At 37.0% G+C, this 18798-nt stretch overlaps 2 protein-coding genes across 3 annotated transcripts in view; one reads left to right on the top strand and one right to left on the bottom strand.

Annotated features, from left to right (window-relative positions):
- Positions 1 to 18798, bottom strand: part of JMY (junction mediating and regulatory protein, p53 cofactor) — a 113797-nt gene that overhangs the window by 70090 nt on the left and 24909 nt on the right. For both annotated transcript variants that reach the window (XM_069096316.1, XM_069096315.1), the window contains exon 2: positions 566 to 739. In XM_069096316.1, coding sequence (XP_068952417.1) covers positions 566 to 739 — 174 coding nt within the window. The remainder of the gene's footprint in view (positions 1 to 565; positions 740 to 18798) is intronic.
- On the top strand, positions 5466 to 8278 carry LOC138167436 (5-azacytidine-induced protein 2-like). The gene has a single exon (XM_069096314.1). The coding sequence runs from the start codon at positions 7526 to 7528 to the stop codon at positions 8135 to 8137; it is 612 nt and encodes a 203-aa protein (XP_068952415.1). The 5' UTR covers positions 5466 to 7525; the 3' UTR covers positions 8138 to 8278.

The raw sequence follows: 18798 nt of genomic DNA, 5'->3' as shown, positions 1-18798 counted from the left end.
GGTTAAAGTGATTGATAATTCAAAAGTTTCAAAGAATATAAATTTTTCTTTAAAAGCCTGAGTTTTTTATATAATTATTTACTGTTTCCATGTGTTATCAAAAGAAAATAAACTAGCATGTTTCCTTTCTCATCATTATTCAAAGAGAAAAAAATTCTTATAGTAAATTGCCAATTTGTATTTCTAAGAAAATTTATTTAGATGGAAATAAGAAATTCATGAATTTGTTCAACATCATCTAAGGAGTGGTGAAGATAGATAAATTCAATTGCTAATACTTGCATTTCAATAGATATGAGTCACATCTAAACACGAAAAGTGAATGCCAAGGTTGAAATTTTGTGACCTCACCAAATCATCCTCATGACTTGTAGACCCTCTAGGTATAAGGAATTCGAAAACAATAGCCTCCCCCCCCCCCAAACCTATGCCAATTAGATGAGGCAGATGGGAGGGTGAGAAGCAACAATCCTGCCCAGTGCATTTTCATTAGTGCCAAACCAAAACATGAGGACACTACAAACAATTCAGGTAGGCTACTATTACTAGACAGAAAAATGTATACCTTTATCTGTTGTCTTCTTAGCATTGCAAGTTCCCGCATATCTCGAAATGGCTGTAATAAATACTGGTATAATTCAGTTGTGGCTTCTGCAAGACTGCTATAAGCTTCATCCTCCATCTGATATAGATCAAGAAGTTCCACCATACTCTCAGTGTTCTTATGTTTTTCTAATAACTGAAGAGAGAATTGGAAGATTTAGAGGTTAATGCTGAAACCCCAATAGTAATGAAGTTGATTACACATGCTTTAAATGTTTTCTTTCAAAAATTAAGCTCCTTAAAATAGCACCCAAAATTCTAATAAATTCTTTTCATAGCATGTTATGTTAATATAATAAAAACAATAGGGAAGAAAGTGGCTAAATAATTTTGATAGCTTTCAGCTTGGTCTCTATTCCTCTAATTTTTCTCCATCTCAGTCCATGCTTCCATACCACGTGATATCAGAATAGTCTGTTTTCAAATTATTTCTACAATGACATCATTCTATTTAAGCATAAAAGTGACTCTCTACCGCCTGCTTAAATTCAAACTAGCATAAATGATGCTGCAACATTTAGTCTTCCTTGTACATACCAAATGTAATCTCTTACTATTCTAAAGAAGCCCCATCACCATTATTAGGAATGTTTCTTGCATTTGTTCACGTAGCTGAACCCCTCTCTGCTGCTTTTGTCTCCTTATTTGGAAGGTTTTGGAATTAGGAACTAGCTCAAGATTCACCTCTTTCAGGAAGTCAAGTATGATTTGACTTCTCCAACCAAAGCAAATACTTCTCAAGAATAACTTTAGCTTTAACTGAAACATTACTTACTCCCTTATAATTCCCTCTGTCTTTATTCATATGGCTGGAACTACATTATCACACATGTGTCCTTGTGACTTCTATTTAAAATATGACTATCTTAACCCCAGACTAGAAGGTTCAAGTCTATGTTTTTTCCCCATCTTTATTCTACAGCACCTAGTACAAAACACAAAATGGACACCCCCCAAAAAATGCTAACCGAAAAATACATTCCCCTCAACTTTAGAATTTCTTTAAATTCAACAATCTGGGTTTGACAATTTGACAATAATGCCTACACACACACACACACACACACATCCCTACATCTGTTAGGTTACTAAAATTCACTAGGAAAAAATTCCAAAAGCTGCTTTGTCAAGCTCTCCTCTGAAATTCAGCACTGGTCAGTAAGTTAATATTAGGTTATTTTCTATATGCGTCTAACTTAACCCAGCTCCAATTCTGAATAAAGGAATTTGAAATTAAAGTACAATGAAAGAAAATCTCTAACATTTACAAAATTTTTGGGTGATATTTAGGCTGTGTTTACATTAAGAAATGCACATTTTTCATTCCAGCTGGTACAATCCATCCTTATAACCTGACTAATGTATAATGTGAAAGTATTTATAGATCCTCTACGTGACTATATGCTGCCATGGGGGGGAGGGGAGGGAGGGGGACAAAATGTGAAACTCAAGGAATTGTGGAATTGAATCCTGTAAACTAAAAGGAAACAAATTAATTTAAAAAAAAATAAAATAAAATAGAAAAGAAATGCACATTTTGAGAAGACTTGTGGTCCTGAAACATCTTAGCATATAACCTTGTTCCTTTGCAAAACCACTGATCTAAGTTACAAACTTGGCATTGTATATAACGCACATATACATACATATAGATATTTATACACACACAATGTGCATTTTAGTGTAAGTCATCTTCAGCACCCCAAGTTACAAAAGATCTTATTATATCCTTTGACTCAGAAATTCTACTATTAGGAGTACACCTAGAGGTCCTTCACCTCATCTTCCCCTGGCCCAAAGGCCTTCATATACACCAACATATTTGTAGCACAACTTTTCAAGGTAGCAAAGGATTTGAAACAAAGTGGATGCCTATTATTCAAGAATGTCTAAACAAATTATGGTGAATGAATGTAATGACATATTATTGTACTGTAAGAAATGATAAATAATGAATACAGAAGTATATGCAAAGATATGAACTAATGCAAAGCAAGCAGAACCAGAAAAACAATTGTTAATAATATCTACAAAAGTATAAATGGGAAGAAAAATCACCATAAATAAAACTGAATGTGGTGAAATTATGAAGAACAGTTGAACCTCAAGGAGAGGAAATGAGATAAGGCCAACATAATCATTGGGGCAAAGGGAATTTCCTTACCAGGGTATTAACCTACACCAGTGAAATCATAGATGCAGTGTCTATTACTATTCTTCTGTTCATGTCGATGCTTCATCACAGCATGGAGATAACTTGGGGTTTTAAAGGATGATGAAGAATTATGAACAGCCTACCTCAAAAACAAGGAAAGGAAGCTTAAAGACACTCAGCAAAGCAAAGTTGATTTTACAGATATAACTAGAAAGAAGTTAATAAACAGCAGAAGAAAGTGGAAACATTCTGCAGAAATTCTTAGAACATGCTATTTTCACGAGTAAGGATGATAGAGACACCACATTTGGACTCTTATTGGCACATGTAAGTATACAGAAAAAGAAAAAGAGGGAAAAGCAGCTGAACAGGAAAACACAGAAGTCCATGCTGAATGTGACATGGTTTGATGGCATCAAGTTCTCAAGGTACCTGAAGGAAGGAAAGATGCCAAAGGCATGTAAAAAAAAAATCTTTGAATTAAAGGGTAAAAGACCTGTTTGTACAAAAATATTTATAGCAGCTCTTTTTTTGTGGTGGCAAAGAACCAGAAATTAAGGAGATGCCAATCAATTGGGGAATGGCTAAACAAGTTGTGGTATATGATAGAAATCTAATACTATTATGCTATAAGAAATGACAAGCAGACTGATTTAGGAAATACTTACATAAACTGATGCAAAGTAAAGTCAGGAGAACCATTGTACACAGTAACAACAACATTATATGATGATCAACTGTATGATGATGAACTTGGCTATTCTCAGCAATACAATGATCCAAGACAATCCAAAGGACTCAGGATAAAAAATGCTATCCACATCCAAAGAAAGAACTGATGGAGTCTGAATGAAGATTGAAGCATACTATCTTTTTCACTTTATTTTTTCTTTTGGTCTGTTTCTTCTTTCACAACATGACTAATATGGAAATGTTTTACATGTTTGCACATATATAATCTTTATCAAACTGCTTACCTTCTTAGGAAGTGGAGAGAGAATGGAAGGAGAGAGAAAATTTGGAAATCAAAAAAATTTTAAATTGAATGTTAAAAATTGTCTTTATATGAAATTGGGAAAAAATAAAATATAATATTTTTTGGTGTGTAAAAAAATAAGTCTGACTTTATCATTACCTAAAAGGGCAACAAAAAACACATCAGTAATTACTGACTCATAAACCTCAATTCTCAGCTACATCAAATTTTTATGAGAATCATTTATTCAAGCATCAAGGATATCCCTGACAGGGCCATGGAAGTTACTGAAAGTAATTCCTACATCTTCTCCATCATGCAATTAACTGAAAGTTCTATTAGACTGCAGTGCTCAATTTGATTATCAAACACATTTGATTCAGTAGAACAAAATGCCTTAAAGACTCCTCTGTCAGATAATGGTCTCCCCAGATATGTCAAAATTACACAAGATTTCTTCTTCTTTTTGGGGAGGGGAAGAGGCAATCAGGGTTAAAAGTGACTTGCCCAGGGTCACACAGCTAGTAATTATCTGAGGTCATATTTCAACTCAGGTCCTCCTAACTCCAGGGCTGGTGCTCTATACACTGTGCCACCTAGCTGCCCCAAAGGTTTCTTGAAAGATATAAGGTAGTTCAATAGCCCTCTAATCATTAACATCAAGCAAGACATAAAACAAATGCTCAGCAAAGGTGCTTGCCGCTGTCATGTTCCTCTTTATGTGTTGTCTTCCCCTATCAGAAGGTAGAAAGGTCACTGAGGGCAAGGACTGTTTTCCGTACCTGTAATTTGCTCCAATCTAATTCTAAAGGAATGATTCTCTTCAGTAAACTTTTGAGATTCTTTTTCCATCTAGCAAACTTAGCTCTTTAAGGCATTCTTCTCCTCATTGCCTTTTTGAGCCTCTTTTGCAATTTGAGTTAGTCTATTTTTTAAGGTGTTATTTTTCTTCAATCAGGTTGTTGACTCTCTTTTCATGATTTTCTTGCCTCATTCTCATTTCTCTTCCCAATTTTTCCTCCACTTCTCTTATTTGGTTTTCAAAATCCTTCTTAAGCTCCTCTATGTCCTGTAACTAGTTCATATTTTTTCTTGGAAGCTTTTGGTACAGGAGTTCTGACTTCACTGTCTTCCTCCTGTTCCATGCTTTGATCCTTTCTGTCCCCAAAAAAGGAATCTAAGGTTTGAATACTATGCTTGCTTTGCTTCCTTTGCTTGCTCATGTTGCCACTCAATTACTTGACTTTTAAACTTTTTGCCACAGTAGAACTCTGCTTCCAAAGAGGAGAGCTTTGTCCCAAATCACTCAGGTTTTCACAGCTGCCAGAGCTATTAGTTGGGTGCCCTCTCTGAAGCCTTCATACACTCTGGCTCACTAGTCACACACCCCAGTACCTCCACCCAAGACAGAAATCCAGATCCAAGCAGGTTAAAGCAAGAGTGATTACCCCTCAGACTGGTCCCTTGGCCCCCTACAATCTACAGGCAAGGAGCTCTGAAGCAGCTACACAGTGGCGGCAGCTGCACCTCATCCACTTCTCTGGACCGCACTTCTAGACCCCTTGTTCCCACAAAGTCCACACTGAATTCTCACTTTGTATTTGGCATTTATGGGTTGATAATTCTGGAAACCACTACAGCTTCTGGTGACCCACTCTCCTGAAGTCCCTCCAGCTGGGGCTGGACTTTCCTGCTCTGAAGCCAAAACCACAGACACGCAGACTCACATGGGCTGAGCTTAGCTCCCAGTGCACTGGGATGGACCGTTCCTGTCAGCCTGCTGGGCTGTATTCAACGGGAGATTGTTTCTCTCTGTCACTTTGTGGGTTCTGTAGCCCTAAAATTTTTTTAGAATCATTTTTTAATAGGTATTTGAGGTGGTTATGGAGGGAGCATACAGAGTTTTCCTGTTTCTACACCATCGTTACCTTCCCCTTTCTAAAAAAGGCATGAAGTAATCACAAACTGGAACAGGTAGTCCAGAGTTAAGCAAATGTTAGGGGAAGGTTGTTCCAGATCTACTTAGGATGTGAGCCACCTGGGAGCAAGGATCATCTTGTTGCCTTTTTTGGTATCCCAAGCTCTCAGTGTTGCCTGAAAGCAAGCACTTAAATGTTGAGTAACCAATTAACCACAGTATTAGGCCTGCTTGATTATTCTTTCATAGTACCTGTCCAAGATAATATGTCCTTATGTTCTGACTCTTTGGCCTGTCCACCCACCTGCAAGTTATGATCTAGACAACAGTAATTTTTCATTTGCTTTTAAGTATGATTATAGATCTCATTTAGGTGAGTTTGCAATGTTCCTAGACTTGATAGAATCTACAGTATGGTGTCATCTGTGAGAGCATGGCTTTTGTACATTTAGGCTCTTCTTTGGAAGGCTCCATGATAGTGTCATATCTCCTTTGTGAGCTCACTTCATGCTGTTCTGTGACTTGATATCTATCAAGACAGAGATATCTTGAATCTTTCAAGAAAGTTTCTGCAGGAGAAATTTGTTGGAGAGAGCCTTTAAAGCAGGCTTGCACAGCATATAGTCTGCTGGCTGTTTGGGGCCTGTCTAAGGAGTTCAGGGCAGCCAGCAAAAAGTGTAGGATCACCTCTGTGCAAGCTTCTGTTTGTCACGTGACTCACATCACCCAACCATCATCAGTCTATTTCTAGTCTAACCTATCTGCACCTGAAAAAGTTTAGCCTATTTTAATTTTGGCCCCTACCTACTGCCAAGTTGTGCAGGTCTGCTTTAAAGTGACATTCTTACTTTAGCAAATCAAATGTTATTTTTAATAGTCAACACAAACAATAAGCACACTCGCATCTTATATTCTGCTACAAAATATCAGTTACAGAAGCTTACTTGTTTTCTCATACTTTCCTGGCTGCCTTTAATATGTGTGTAGAGTATTCTCAAGACATTTTGTAGAGATGCCAAAGTTATTACAGGAGCGAAGTTACTAATATTCTCTTGCTGTTTTTTGGTGATAATATGTTATAACTGTTTTTTTTCTTGCTCCCTACTTCCCCCCAACACCCTCATAGTTCTGTTGTTTTCAGCACAGATCTCCTGTTTATACTCTGTCTGACCCAACTGCTTTTTTTATCTGCTTTCCTTACTGTCATTTCTGCTTTTCTGAAGTATAGTATATTAGACACTGGGGTATTAAAATCTAAACATGATGGTTGCATTGTCATTGATAGAGAAAAACAATTTGTAATAGTAACCTTGACAGATCTTTTACATTTTTCATCTTTTTGTTCTAGTCTCATCTTTGAATACTATCAAGATTTTCTAGCTTAATTGGATTTCTTGCTAACTTTTCTACAAACTAGTTTTTTCCCTCTACTGCTTCTTGTGTTATATGAAGCAGTACTGTTTACAGTCTTCTACCAGTTTTTTCTGCATGAGTTTATATAAATATATTTTATAAGTTTATAACATATTATAAATCACTTATAAATCATTGGTGTTCTGGGCAACCATCTTTCTACTTTACAAAGGAGATCAAGTGTTTGAGACTCAGGTGGTTTTTAGGTTCCTTTTCTTTTCCTGTTGAGGTGACAAATTTATGTTTAAATTATGTCTAAACTTAAAAAGATAATTATACTAGACTTTAAGTGTCTTGTTTTATTCAGGAAGCATGTACAATGGGTAGAATACCAGAAGACCTGAGCCCGAGCCGGCGTGGCCCCGCGGAGGTCAGAAGCCCACCATGACCCCGCTGACCCGGGGTGTTCTCGGTTTGTTCCGCACGTTGGGGAAACCTAAAGTGCAGACGAGGCGCTATCATGGATGCACTAGTGGAAGATGACATCTGTATTCTGAACCATGAAAAGACTCAGAGGAGAGACACCATCACTCCTCTGTCAATCTATGCAGGAGATGAATCCATGGCTTCCCACTTTGCCCTTGTCACAGCATATGAGGACATCAAAAAGAGACTTAAGGATTCAGAGAAGGAGAATTCCCTCCTAAAGAAAAGAATACGATTTCTGGAAGAAAAGCTTCTTGAAACCCAATTAGATGAAGAAACAAGCTCTGTAGGACGAGAACAAGTAAACAAGGCCTATCATGCTTTTTGGGAGGTCTGCCTAGACAGAGATAATTTGAAAAGCAAATTGGATAAAATGACTAAAGATAACTCTGAATCTTTGAAAGCATTAAATGAACAGCTACAGACTAAAGAAGTCGAGCTCCTCCAGCTGCGGACCGAGGTTAAGACTCAGCAAGTGATGAGGAATCTCAATCGACCTTCATCCAACTGGGAGGTAGAAAAGATGAGCAGTGACCTAAGAATCCGTGGTTTGGAGCAGGAGCTAGAGCTGAAAAGAGAGGAATGTGACAGTCTGAGGACAGAGCTGCACAGATCCAGATCGGTCTCAGGAAGACAATCTCAATAATGCAGACTTCCAAAGGCCAAGCATTCCAAGTGACAACATGCAACATGCCTACTGGGAACTCAAGAGAGAAATGTTGAATTTACATCTTGTGACTCAAGTGCAAGCCGAACTACTAAGAAAATTTAAAACTCCATCTACAATCAAGAAAGGCAAGTCATCACCAGAAACCTGATTGTAGCCATTGTGTTTGAAGAGCAGCTCGCTAACTTATCTTTCCAAAATCTTGCGATTTGAAGATGATAAATCAGAGAGAATAATGTGTTTTCGGGCTACTTACTCTCTGCTTTGGCTGTAGTAGACTCATAGTGGTCAGCTTCACATCTAAAGGTGTCGCTGATGTGTTTTTTCTTTCATTCTATATTCTGTTCCCCTTGTGGCTTTTTTCTCTGCCAAGTGTTGCTTATGTGTATAAGGCTGAGGTGTTAGGTTGACTCTATTTAACCTTTTACCACAACTTTTTCCACATAAGAACAAAAGAAGGCACCCAGACTCGTGTTTTCTGAAGTCCTTGGTAGGCATACAATATGCCAAGTAACAGTCTTCTCGATTTTTTAAAAATAAAACTTTTGGACTTTTTTTTCTGTTCACTTTGTGAAACACAAGAATTTCTAAAGTGTCTTTGCACACAGCAACATTATTGCTTAGAAGACAAAATACTGATACATTAAAATTGGTATACTTTTATTTACCTTCTCTTGATAGAAAAAAAAAGAACAAAGGAGATAATGTTTATTAAGCAATTTGCAAGCCTGAAAATGACTTAATGTCTTATGCATTTACCAGTTTATCAACCTTAGTAGCTTATCTTAAAAGGCCAAGTTGGAGTTGTTTTAATTTCATACCATATCCTCTTACCATGTCTGGCACTTCCCAACTCTCTGTTTTTCTTTTCCCCTTAAAGAATTAATTTACATTTTGTCACAAATAAGCTGAAATTAGTAGTGTTTTTCAAGTTGTTTAAATGCCCTAGACTTAGCAGTTTGAATATTGAGTTTTTCTATAACCAGCCTTTTAAGTGTGTTGTCCTAAAAATCTAATGTGAAAGACCCACCTAGATTGACTTCTTTTGTGTCTAAAGCAGGTTCTTTTTTTGTTTATTCCAGATTCTTATCCTTAGGATAAGAATCCTCAGGATAATAAAGATCCACCCTGTTAATTATTAGCTATGATTGAATGAGTTGAATTTAGCATATCACTTTAGTATGGCAGAACTGGGGAAGCATTAAGCACCTGCTTTGAGCAAGGGTACTGTGCTAGATGGTGTGATTACAAAAATGAAAAATGTCTGTCTTTGGTCAGAGAGATTGAAATCTGAAGGAGGATGACCAAGAAATTCAATAGGTGGATATTTGGAGGGAGCTTTGAGGGATTAAATGTTACAAGTACACTGAAAGAAGAGCAAAGGACGATATCCAGGAAAGTGCATATACTCTGGTTCAGAGGTTTTTCCCCTATTTTTTTTTTGTCATGAACTCCTTTGATAGCCTGTGAAGCCTGTGAACCCCTTCTCAGAATAATGCTTTTAAATTAAATACATTGTATTTCAAAGGAAACTATATTGAAATACAAGTATCAAAAATTTCATTAGAAGTTCATTGACAGATTAAGAATTCTTGGTGTAATTTGCCTAGAGTGTAGAGCAGGGGTGGGGCACCTGGGACCTTGAGGCCACATGTGACCTTCTAGGTCCTCTGCTGCAACCTTTAGACTGAGTCCAAGTTTTACAGAACAAATCCCTTTTGTTAAGGGGATTTGTCTGTGAAATTTGGATTCAGTCAAAGGGCTGCACGTGAGGACCTAGAGGGGCATGTGTGGCCTTAAGGCTGCAAGTTCTCTACCCCAGGTATAGAGTATGTAAAGAGCAGTAATATTTCTAGAAAAGTCCAAATTCTGGAGGGCTTTTTTGAAGGTCTGGTTCTAAAGCGTTTAGATTTTAATTGGCTCTATGAGGACTACTGCTGACCTGGGAATAATATTGTCTTGTTTTTAATACTAATACCAACCAAACTATCAAAGGAATGCTTTACTGAATTCATTTGAAAGGGAAAAAATTAGAATATCAAGGTAAATTTTTTAAAAGTCAGGATGAATAGCATTTCCACCAAGAAAACTCCAAATGGGGTCATGAAGAGTGGGGCATGACTGAAATAACTAAATGACAGATCTCAAACTATGATAAAGCAGCAGACATTAAAACCATTTGGCACTGCTGAAAAAAATGGAGAAGTATATAAATGGAACAGACTAGAAAAAGGCAAATCAGAAACAATGTAATTGAGTAACCCAGTTCAATAAACCTGAAAACCTAAATTATTTAGGAAAAAACTCCCTTTGATAAAAACCATGGGGAAACCTGGGAGGCAGTTTAGAAGCAGAATTTAAGCTTAACCCAACACTTTCAACAATAAGTTCAAAGTGGATATGTTACTTTAATATTAAAGAACATAGGAAATGTATTCTTAACTAAAGAAGGGACAGAGCAATTGCAAAAGATAAAATAAATAACTTTGATTACATGCAACTGAAAAGCTTTTGCACAAACAAAATTAATGCTTTTAGGATAAGAGCAGTGGTAGACTGGGGGAAAATCTTAGTACCACATTTCTCAGATGAGGGTTTGGTATCCAAGATATAGAAAATAAACAAACGGGCAGAGCCAAGATGGTGGTGTAGAAGCAAGAAAACTCCATGTGCTCCCCCCATAACCACCTCAAATACCTATAAAATATGACTCTAAACAAACTTTAGAACTACAGAACCCACAAAGTGACAGAGAGAAACAAATCTCCCACTGAAGGCAGCCTGGCAGGCTGACATAAAGTGTCCATCCCAGTGTGCTGATTGCTGAGCCCAGCCCCATGTGAGCCCCAGTATTAGCCTCAGGGCAGGCATGGTATTAGCCTCAGGGCAGGCATGGTATTAGCCTCAGGGCAGGCACGTCCAGGCCCAGGTGGAGGGACTTCAGGAGAGTGGGTCACCAGCAGCTGTGGTGGTTTCCAGAATTACCAACCCATAAATGCCAAATACAAAGTAAGAAGTCAGTGTAGAACTCTGTAGGAACTGGGGGGGGGGGGGATGGCAAAGTCTGGCCCCTGCCCCCTGGGGCAAGAAGTGGCAGAGGTGTGGCAGGCCACCACATGACTGCTTCAGAGCACCTGCCTGCAGATTGCAGGGAGATCAAGTGACCATTCAGAGGGTAATCACTCTTGCTTTAACCTACTTGGATCTGGATTGCTGTCTTGGGTGGAGGTCCTGGGGTGTGTGACCAGGTGTCAGAGCTTGTCAGGGCTTCAGAGAGGGCACCCAACTAATAGCTCTGGCAGCTGTGAAAACCTGAGTGATTTGGGACAAAGATCTCCTCTCTGGAAGCAGAGTTCTATTGTGGCAAAAAGCTCAAAAGTCAAGTAATTGAGTGGCAACATGAGCAATCACAGTAGTCAAACCTTAGATCCCTTTTTTGGGGGACAGAAAGGATCAAAGCATGGAACAGGAGGAAGACAGTGAAGTCAGAACTCCTGCACCAAAAGCTTCCAAGAAAAATATGAACTGATTACAGGTCATAGAAGAGCTTAAGAAGGATTTTGAAAACCAAATAAGAGAAGTGGAGGAAAAATTGGGAAGAGAAATGAGAATGAGGCAAGAAAATCATGAAAAAAGAGTCAACAACTGACTGAAGAAAATAACACCTTAAAAAAGAGACTAACTCAAATGGCAAAAGAGACTCAAAAAGGCAATGAGAAGAATGCCTTAAAAAGTCCTATTTACCAGATGGAAAGAGAATGTCAAAAGCTCACTGAAGAGAATAATGTCTTCAGAATTAGATTGGAGCAAATGGAAGCTAATGACTTTATGAGAAATCAAGATACTATTAAACAGATCCAAACAAATGAAAAAATAGAAGGCAATGTGAAATATCTCATTGGAAAAACCACTGACCTAGAAAACAGTTCCAGGAAAGACAATTTAAAAATTTTGGACTACCTGAAAGCTATGATCATAAAAAGAACATAGAAATCATCCTTCAAGAAATTCTTAAGGAAGATTGCTCTGATATTTTAGAACCAGAGGGCAAAATAGAAATTGAAAGAATTCATCAATCACCTCTTGAAAAAGATCACAAAAGAAAACTCCTAGGAATATTATAGCCAAATTCCAGAATTCCTAGATCAAGGAGAAAATATTACAAGTAGCCAAGAAGAAACAATTTTAATATTGTGGAAACACAATCAGGATACTACAGGATCCAGAAGCTTCTACATTATGGGATCGAAGGGCTTTGTATATGATATTCCAGAGGTCAAAGGAACTGGGATTAAAACCAAGAATCACCTACCCAGCAAAACTGAGTATCATGTTTCAGGGGAAAATATTCAATGAAATAGAGGACTTTCAAGCATTTTTGATGAAAAAGCCAGAGTTGAAAAAATTTGACATTCAAATACAAGAAGCATGGGAAGGTAAACAGGGAAAAGAAATTATATGGAACTTATCAAAGTCAAACTATTTACATTCCTACATGTAAAAAAGATAATTGTAAATTGTGAAATTTTTCTCAGTATGAGGATAGTTGAAAGGAATATAAATGTGTGTGTATATACGTATACATACATATATGTCTATATAGGAGGGTATATGAATACATGTGAGGGTGTGTATATATGTGAACAGGTATACATGGATAGAGAGCACAGGACCAATTTAATAGGAAGGGATGATACTTAAAAGGGGAAATTGGGAGTTGAGAGAGGACTATAATGAGAGGAAATCGGAAGAGACAGAATGGGGTAAATTATCTCATACAGAAGAAGAAAGTGAAAACTGTTACAATGGAGGGGAAGAACAGGAAGGCAAAAGGGAATGAGTCAACCTTACTCTCATTGAATTTGGCTTAGGGAGGGAATGACATACACACTAAAAAGGGTATCTCGCCCTACAGGAGAGTAGGGGGGAAGGGGATGAGGGGGGGATGATGGAAGGGAGAGTAGGTTGGGGGGGGAGGGAAGTTGGAAGCACACAGTTTTGAAAAGGGGCAGGGTTAAAGTAGAGAACAGAACAAGTGGGGGTTGGGACAGGATGGAGGGAAATATAGTCAGTCTTTCACAATATATCCACCATGGAAATGTTTTGTGTAACTACACATTTACAACCTATACTGAATTGCTTATCTTCCCAGTAAGGGTGGGTGATGAGGGAAGGAGGAAAAGAATCTGAAATTCAAAGTTTTAAAATTATTGTTTTTTTACATGCAACTGGGAAATAAGATATACAGGCACTGGGGTATAGAGATCCATCTTGCCCTACTGGAAAGTTGGAGGGGGGATGGGAGAGGATATATAAGAGAGTAGATTGGGGGAGGGGGCATACAGTGGGATGACTGTTTTGGGGTGGTGTGTAGGGGAAAGACGGTGAGAAAATTTGTAATTCAAAATCTTGTGGAAATGAATGATGTAAACTAAAAATAAACATAAAACATTTATATATTAAAAAAAAAAATTTTAAAAGAAAGGGGAAGGTAGGGGAAAGGGAGAATTAAATGGGTGCAGGAAAACCCCCAAAGGGTTAAAGATAAGAACTTCTGGCCCAAATGGAAGAGGCTTGGGTAGAATGAAAGTGGAGATATGCAGGAAACTGAGAAAAAGAGCAGGGACCGGAGAAAGAGAAATGGCCTAGGGCTTTTAGATAGGCGGAGCTGAAAAGAAGTGGTGAGAGGACAAGCATTAATTCTTTAAAAACGTTCTCTATGTCAGTGTCATGTTGAGTCCAAGATTACATCTCTGATTAATGCAGAATGTGTCACAAATGGAAGAATTAGCATGTAGGAGAATTTTCTGGATCTCTTAGGTTTCTTGACAATAAAGGAAATTTGTTTGGGTAACTATCAATCATTTTTAATCATAAATCCAAAAGATCCTACTTCAACATTCTGATTTCTGAATTCTTAGCTGAATTTACTATTTCCCAAGTTATATATAATACTATGTATACTTCTCACTTTATAAAAGATGTATGTTCTTGAAAAATAAACTAATCTGAACTAGGAAAAATGGCACTTCTGAGCAAGATGAGTTCAGGTAGATACTAAATCAAAAATGAAATCAATACAGTGTAAATCAATTACATTGTAAAATCAACATGGTAGAAATCGGAGGTAATACTTATTTTTATCTTTTCACAGTTGTATAAAAATATTATGCATGATTTAAAAAATATACAGGGAATTATCCTTGTGTTTTTAATTGTGTATGAGTAAAATACCTCTAATTGGTAGTAACTAATTACAAGAAAGCATAAAAATAATTTCTAAAAGTTTGTGGTTCTAGGGCAACTGACCCATTATTTACCACAGTGCCTTGATATAGGTACCCAATAAAAAATTTCTTACTGAACTGAAAAGTATGATAGGTAGAATAATGTTACATAATTATTTTCATAAACATAAAACAGTAACAAGTTCTTTTCTCTAGGATTATCTACTTTTCCTTTCATGCTCTACTTCTCTAACTAGAGTTATTACACAAAGAAACAAACCACATTAACTTCTAAACCAAAATTTCAGGTTCAAAAAACAAACAAAAAAAAAAAACAAGCAAAAAAGGGGAGGCTAGGTGGCACAGTGAACACACACATACACACACACGTCGTGTGACCTGGGGCAAGTCACAACCCCAATTGCCCTACCTTCCCCCTCCAAAAAAGCACACACACACACAAACACACACAAAACAACAACAAAATTTTGGGTTCATAATTCTACTTTTTAAGTCTGCCACAAAGCATCATTAGTGTTGAATGGGTATAAAGTGATTCAACTACTGCTACAGTGAAGCTGATGCATTTAAACATCATGCCTCCCCCTCCCCCCTATATACAACTTTTCGAATATGCTCCTTTCCCCCAAAAGTGTTTTTGTTTGGGGGGCCTGACTAGAGAAGCTCTTCAGTTGCTTGAAGGTTCCTGGACCATTCATTTCAAATCAATCTAGTCTAGACTGAAGGAAAAGCTATGTGAAACTGGTAAGTGCTGATGTTGGGACAGTCAAGGTTCAGAAAATGAGTGTGCCTTTATTTAGGTCTGAATGACCATTTCTGTCTGGTAGGACTGGTTAGATGCTCAGGTATCTGTTACTCACTGGGGAAGTTATGGCAGTATCTTTGAAGCTACAGGTGATTGAGATGACATAACTGAAGACAAAAAAGCATTTTCAAAGCATGGGACCACAAAAAGACAGGTTAATCAATTGAAAAATGTGTATTAAACTTTATCAAATTGTGATCATTATTTTATTTTCCTCTAAGCTTCCAAAGAAGTTTAAGATTGCTATCCTTTGATTATTTTAAAATGTATTATTTAAATAGTGGGTTTAGGGATCCTATAGCATAGCTTCTATTTAAAATGTCTTACATTTCAATATTATACCATTGTCCTGGGACATGCAAATGAAGTTGGAACTCTGTCTCAATGTACAACAATAAAAAATTAATGATGAAACTGTTACAATGATTAGTAAGCTATCTCTGGATACAAACCACTAGCATTTTGGAAATAATTCTTTACTGTTTAAGGAGGCAGCCTGTTTTAGTGGAAAGAACAGACCTAGAGTCAGAAGACTTGGGTTCAAATTTCAGATTCATTACATACTCACTCTATTGTTTTAGACTAAGTCACTAATCCTCACTTTCTAGACAAAGAAACTGAGCAAAAGATAAAGTAATAATACTTGTACTTCATGCTCCTCCCTGCCAAGATCAAATGAGATCATACATGTAAATCACTCTGTAAACCACTGTATAAATATCATTTATCATTACCAGCTAAATAGTGAACCAACTCTTTCCTTGTCTATAAAATGAAATCATGAGTTGAAATAGATCTATGGTTTCTTTCAGCTCTATACAATCCTAAACTCTGTATCAAAGGATACACTTCATTTATTGATATTTACTCAAAAGCTTCAGGAATAATAACAAATATACTAAAGATTGAAGAGAAATAAATGGCAGCAGGCATAATAACAGTAAGATTTTACCTGAGTAATTGCTGCATTAATGCATAATGTTTTCTCCAGGACAACAAAAATCACGTCTCAAACACTTTGCTTTGATTTGTCTTTTTTAAGTCATTACAGGAAAAATTTTATAGCAAAGTATTTGGAAAAAGTAGGGGCTGTTAACATTCATACACCAAATTTTATGTATTTTTAAAGTACACCATTACATATTTACCACCTTATACAAAGAACTGACGAGGAATTATTAAACTGTGTAACAAACTTAGAGCAATGGTGTATATAAGGTATGATGAATTTACAGAAAATATCTTAACATGTTCACATAATGTATCCCCCACATAACACATTCCCCAAGTTGAACAGCATTTTACAGGGCTATTATGCAGCAACTGAACTTAATACCCTTGCAAACTGAGGCTCATAGCATCTCAGTTAACACTGTTAATTTATTAATCTGTCTTACTCGCTATTAAGTTTCAAGCTTTTCCACATTATGTTATCTTAAACACAATTACAGTTTTCAATTGGTTAGCCTCTTTTAGCAAACACAATATTCTGTATTGCACTAGCAAAGATTAACAGTGAAACAACTGACTATATTCAGTAAATAAGGGAAGAATATAGTCAATGGAAGACTATCACTCAAGGTGATAATCCACTGGAAAAACAATAAGGGTCAAGGAATAAGTTGGTCTGTGAGTGATGACTAGATTATTTTAAGCTTCAGTAACTTAGATTCCTTCCAACTCTAAGATTCTATGAATATATTGATAACAAAAGATTTTATGGCTATTGAAGGGGTTATATTGAAAGAGAAAATAAACAAGAAAGGGGAATGAGTGAACTAAAATTAATAGGATTAAATTAGTGTACAGAGGAGGGTGCTGAATTATGAATTAAAGTAGAAAAATAATTGGGGGTGATGGTGAGAGGGTTTTGTATATAAAGGAAGTAAAATGAACTGAAGGCCAGAGGAGGCTAAATAGGATCTAATGAGAAGAGTCGGTAGAGACCATGTCCCCATGAGAATCAGTTAAAGAAAAAATGGATGTTTAGCCCAAATGGGAAGACTTAACAGTAGCCTATTAACTGTCTTCAAAAATTTGAAGAATTGTCATATGGGAGAGTAATTAAGATTCATTTTACTTGGCCCCAAAAAGGAAGTAAAAACAATGAGTAAAAACTACAGAGAGATTTTGGATAAATGTATAAAGGGAAACTTAGAGCTACCCAAAAGTAGAATGGGCTACCTCAGCAGGTAAACATAGTTCTAGAACTATGCAGTTCTTCGAGCAGAGGCTAGGCAGTCATTTAGGATCTTAGAATTTGGAAATCAGGGGGCAGGGCCAAGACAGCATATCAGAGGCAGCAACTCTGCCAAACTCTCCCAACATATTCCTCCAAACAACTTTGACTCCTTAAATCAAATTTTGGAGTGGCAGAGTCAACAAAAGGCCAGAGAGAAACATTTTCCCAGCCTAAAACAACTTAAGAGGTTGTCAGGAGAACTCTATGACACCAGGGTGGGGAGCTAGCAACAGCAGCTTCACCACCCTCCAGCCTAGAGACAGTAAAGGGGTCAGACAACTGGTCAGAAAGTGATTAAAGAGGACCCTCTGCTGGCACTGGGTTGCAGCTGGTGCTGTTTGGCAAATCTTTTGACTATAAGCAGCTCAGGGTTGCAGCTCCAGGGTGAAAAGGAGTGCTTGTGGTTGGTCACAAGGGAGGAGCAGGGGATCTGATCACAGTTCCAAGACAGAGAGGAGTGCTTGCACTTGCTGCCGCAGGGCAGCAGAAGCCCTTTCTGGATAAAGACCAAAATGAAGACCAAGAGAGCAGTGATCACACCTCTACCCATATCACTCCACCTTAGAAGCACCAAAAACTAGGAGATCTCCCAGACCTACTCTAAAAACAGCAGCAAAAAAAGCCTAACCCCTTGGGACAGTGACTCAACTTTAACATAAAATTCAAAGTCAAGTAATAGACTGAAAAAATGAGCAAACCAAATAAAATAAAATAAAAAGAACTTGACCATGAAAAGCTACAATGGTAGCAAGGAAGACCAAGATACCATTTCAGAAGAAAACAACAATATAAAAACAGCTAAAAGCAAAGCATAAAAGAAAAATGTTCACTGGACTGAACCCCAACAAGAATTCCTTGAAGAATTAAAGAACGAGATAAGATTGGCAGAGGAAAAATTGGGAAAAGAAATGAGTGAGGTAAGAAAATTATGAAAAGAGAATTAACAGCTTGGTAAAGGGGAACCAAAAAAAAAAAAAAAAAATAAAACCTTAAAAAAAAAAAAAAGAAACAGAATTGGCCTAATTGTCAAAGAGGCATAAGAATTCACTGAAGAAAATAAAATAGCTCCTTAAAAAATAAAATAGAAAAGGGAGATTCAAAAATGTACAGAAGAAAAGAGCTCCGTAAAAAACAAATTGGCCAAATAAGAGGTACAAAAGCTCACTAAAATTTTCACCAATTACTGTATTTTGAAAAACTTTGTCCTTTCAGTTGTGTGTATGTGTTTGTGTGGAACAAATAAAACCCTCCCTAAAGGAAAAAAAAAAGCTCACTAAAGAAAATAATTCCTTAAAAATTAGAATTGGGCAAGTGAAAGCTAATAATTTGATGAGACACCAAGAAA

Source organism: Petaurus breviceps, unplaced genomic scaffold, assembly GCF_028583685.1.
Source record: "Petaurus breviceps papuanus isolate PSGF00001 unplaced genomic scaffold, PetGlider_PUasm1.0 229, whole genome shotgun sequence".
NCBI classification, from domain to species: Eukaryota; Metazoa; Chordata; class Mammalia; order Diprotodontia; family Petauridae; genus Petaurus; species Petaurus breviceps.
This window is presented reverse-complemented; position numbering and strand designations above follow the sequence as displayed.